The sequence below is a fragment of the Penaeus japonicus genome, unplaced genomic scaffold (genome assembly GCF_977035675.1).
Source record: "Penaeus japonicus unplaced genomic scaffold, GWHDUDI00000001_assembly GWHDUDI00000028, whole genome shotgun sequence".
In the NCBI taxonomy this organism is placed as follows: Eukaryota; Metazoa; Arthropoda; class Malacostraca; order Decapoda; family Penaeidae; genus Penaeus; species Penaeus japonicus.
This window is the reverse complement of record NW_028234430.1, coordinates 20632369-20634868: the sequence shown is the minus strand read 5'-3', so window position 1 is coordinate 20634868 and position 2500 is coordinate 20632369. Positions and strand designations below refer to the sequence as shown.

Below are 2500 nucleotides of genomic sequence, written 5' to 3'. Positions count from 1 at the left end.
AAACATAAACAAAAACACTCTACCATCCTAAAAAACTTTCCTTGTTGCATATCAAAGAACAAACAAACAAAAATCTAAATAAACAAACCAAACTACCATCTACCTCCACCCTACCCTAACCCCCCTCCCCTTAAAAAAAAAAAAAAAAAGATAAAAACGAAGGATACCCTCTCACTCACTGTCACGAAAGGTGCCCTTGTTGCACAGGCTGTCGATGATGCCCTCAGTGCCCGACAGCAGCTGGTAGATGACCCTCTGCCGTGTCTCGTCGAAGCACTTAGTGACGTGGCGATGCACGCACTCCAGCCCCGACCGCATCGTCCTGGGGGGGAGAAGGGGGGAGGGGGTTAGATGTGTGGGAGGGGGGGAGGTGGTTGGAGTTTTGGCAGTTGTGGTTGGATGTGGGCATACGTTATAGTAAGGATAATGGTGATGGTAATAATAATGCTAATAATGCTAATAATAATGATGATTATAATACTGCTAATACTGATAAGAATAGCAGCAATAATATTGATGATTATGATAACAGTAATGCTGATAATGATAATGATGATGATAATAATGATACAAAGAACAATAATAGTAATAGCGATAATTACAATAATAATAATAGTAATAAAATAATGATAATAAAAATGATTTATGAGAATCTGATCTACTGTGAGTATTTTGGGGTACATCATTAACAACATATCTGGGTATGTGGTATGTTGAATGTATGTTTATCTTTGTAAGATTCGGGTGAAGCCTACATATATGTATGCGCACGTAGGTGTATGTCTGGGAAGAAAATACATCCAGTAATTTAACCTTCCATATTTCTATCAGTCCATCCATTGTATTATCTATCTATCTATATATCTATCCATCTATCTATCTATATATACACACATCTATTTAACTATCTATATACATCTATCTAATTATCTATATACATCTATCTAACTATCTATATACATCTATCTAACTATCTATCTATCTATCTACACCCTTAACAATCTATTTACCAATCTTTACCTTTTATCATTCTCTCTTCTCTCTCCTTCCTCGTTTCTTGAAAGTGATATAACCTCACTTAAAAAGCGGTAATATAATACCATGCACAATATTAACCATCATTTTACAAAATAATATCATCATATACTTCAAAGCGGTCTCTTATCCCTTTAAATGCTTGACCTCTGACCTCTTTCTCCTTCTCTTCCTGACCTCCTTTCGACCTCCCTCCCCCTCCCCCCCTTTGCCTCTCACCTTTCTTATCTCTCGACTTCTGAGGCACACAGAGAGAGGGAATAATCCACGGAGAGGGAAACATAGACAGAGAAGGAGAAATATAAGGAGCGGAATGATAAACAAAGAAGGTTAATGATACATGATAAGAGATAATAATGCACAGAACACAGGAAAATAATGGACGAAGAGGGGATAATACATGTGTGCATATGATACGCATATGATACACGGAAAAGGAAATCATAAGCAATGTTAAAATAATTATACACAGTTATTTGATTGTAATAAAATGAGGAACAAATACACATACACGTAGAATAAAAACATTTATAAAACATCTATGAACGAATAAGGAGAGAGAGAGAGAGAGAGAGAGAGAGAGAGAGAGAGAGAGAGAGAGAGAGAGAGAGAGAGAGAGAGAGAGAGAGAGAGAGAGAGAGAGACGCAAGAAGAGAGAGAGAAAAAGAGATACGAGAGAGAGAAACAGAGAGAGAGAGAGAGAGAGAGAAAGAGTGCGAGAGAGAGAGAGAGAAAGAGACGAGAGAAAAGAGAAGAGAGACGAGAGAGAGAGAGAGAGAGAGAGAAACGAAAGAGAGAGAGAGAGAGAGGAAAGCGAGAGATGAGAGAGAGAGAGAGAAGTGTGAGGGAGAGAGTAGTGAGGAGAGAGGGAGGAGAGAGAGAGAGAGAGTGAGAATTTGGAGGGAGGAGGAGATGAGAGAAGAGGAGATAGAGAGAGAGCGGAGAGCGAGATGGAGAGATTGGGAGAAGGGAGAGAGGAGCAGTGAGAGAGGAGAGAGGTAGGATTCGAGGTGAGGGAGAGACGGGAGGAGAGAGAGAGAGAGAGAGAAAGAGAGGAAGAGAGAGAGAGAGAGTGAAAGAGAGAGAGAAAACAAAGACAAAAACGCAGAAACGAGACAATCAACGCTCCATAACAAAAAATAATATAATATTTAAAAAAGTCCACAAATTAAAACAAAAGAATGAAGAACCAAAAAACATTCGAAGGCTCGAAAAATCCACGACTCTTGTCTTGCTACGAGCCATCTGAGACGAAATCTATAAATCTCATGTTCAGCCTTCCGTGGGCGGGTTCTGCTGTCTCTCGGGATGAAATGCGACCAGATTATTGAGCGCCCTTCACTTTTCTTCATGTGGTGAATATATGTATATATATGTGTATATATATATATATATATATATATATATATATATATATACTATATATATATCTATATCAATATATATCTATATATATATATATATA

General features: G+C 38.1%; 1 protein-coding gene across 1 annotated transcript in view; it reads right to left on the bottom strand.

Moving 5' to 3' along the window:
• Window positions 1-322, bottom strand: part of LOC122262861 (uncharacterized) — a gene marked incomplete at its 5' end in the record, with an annotated part of 28281 nt that extends 27959 nt beyond the window's left edge. Inside the window, 1 exon segment of the mRNA XM_086553787.1 lies at window positions 180-322. Coding sequence (XP_086409913.1) covers window positions 180-322 — 143 coding nt within the window.
• Between the last annotated feature and the right edge of the window lie 2178 nt (window positions 323-2500).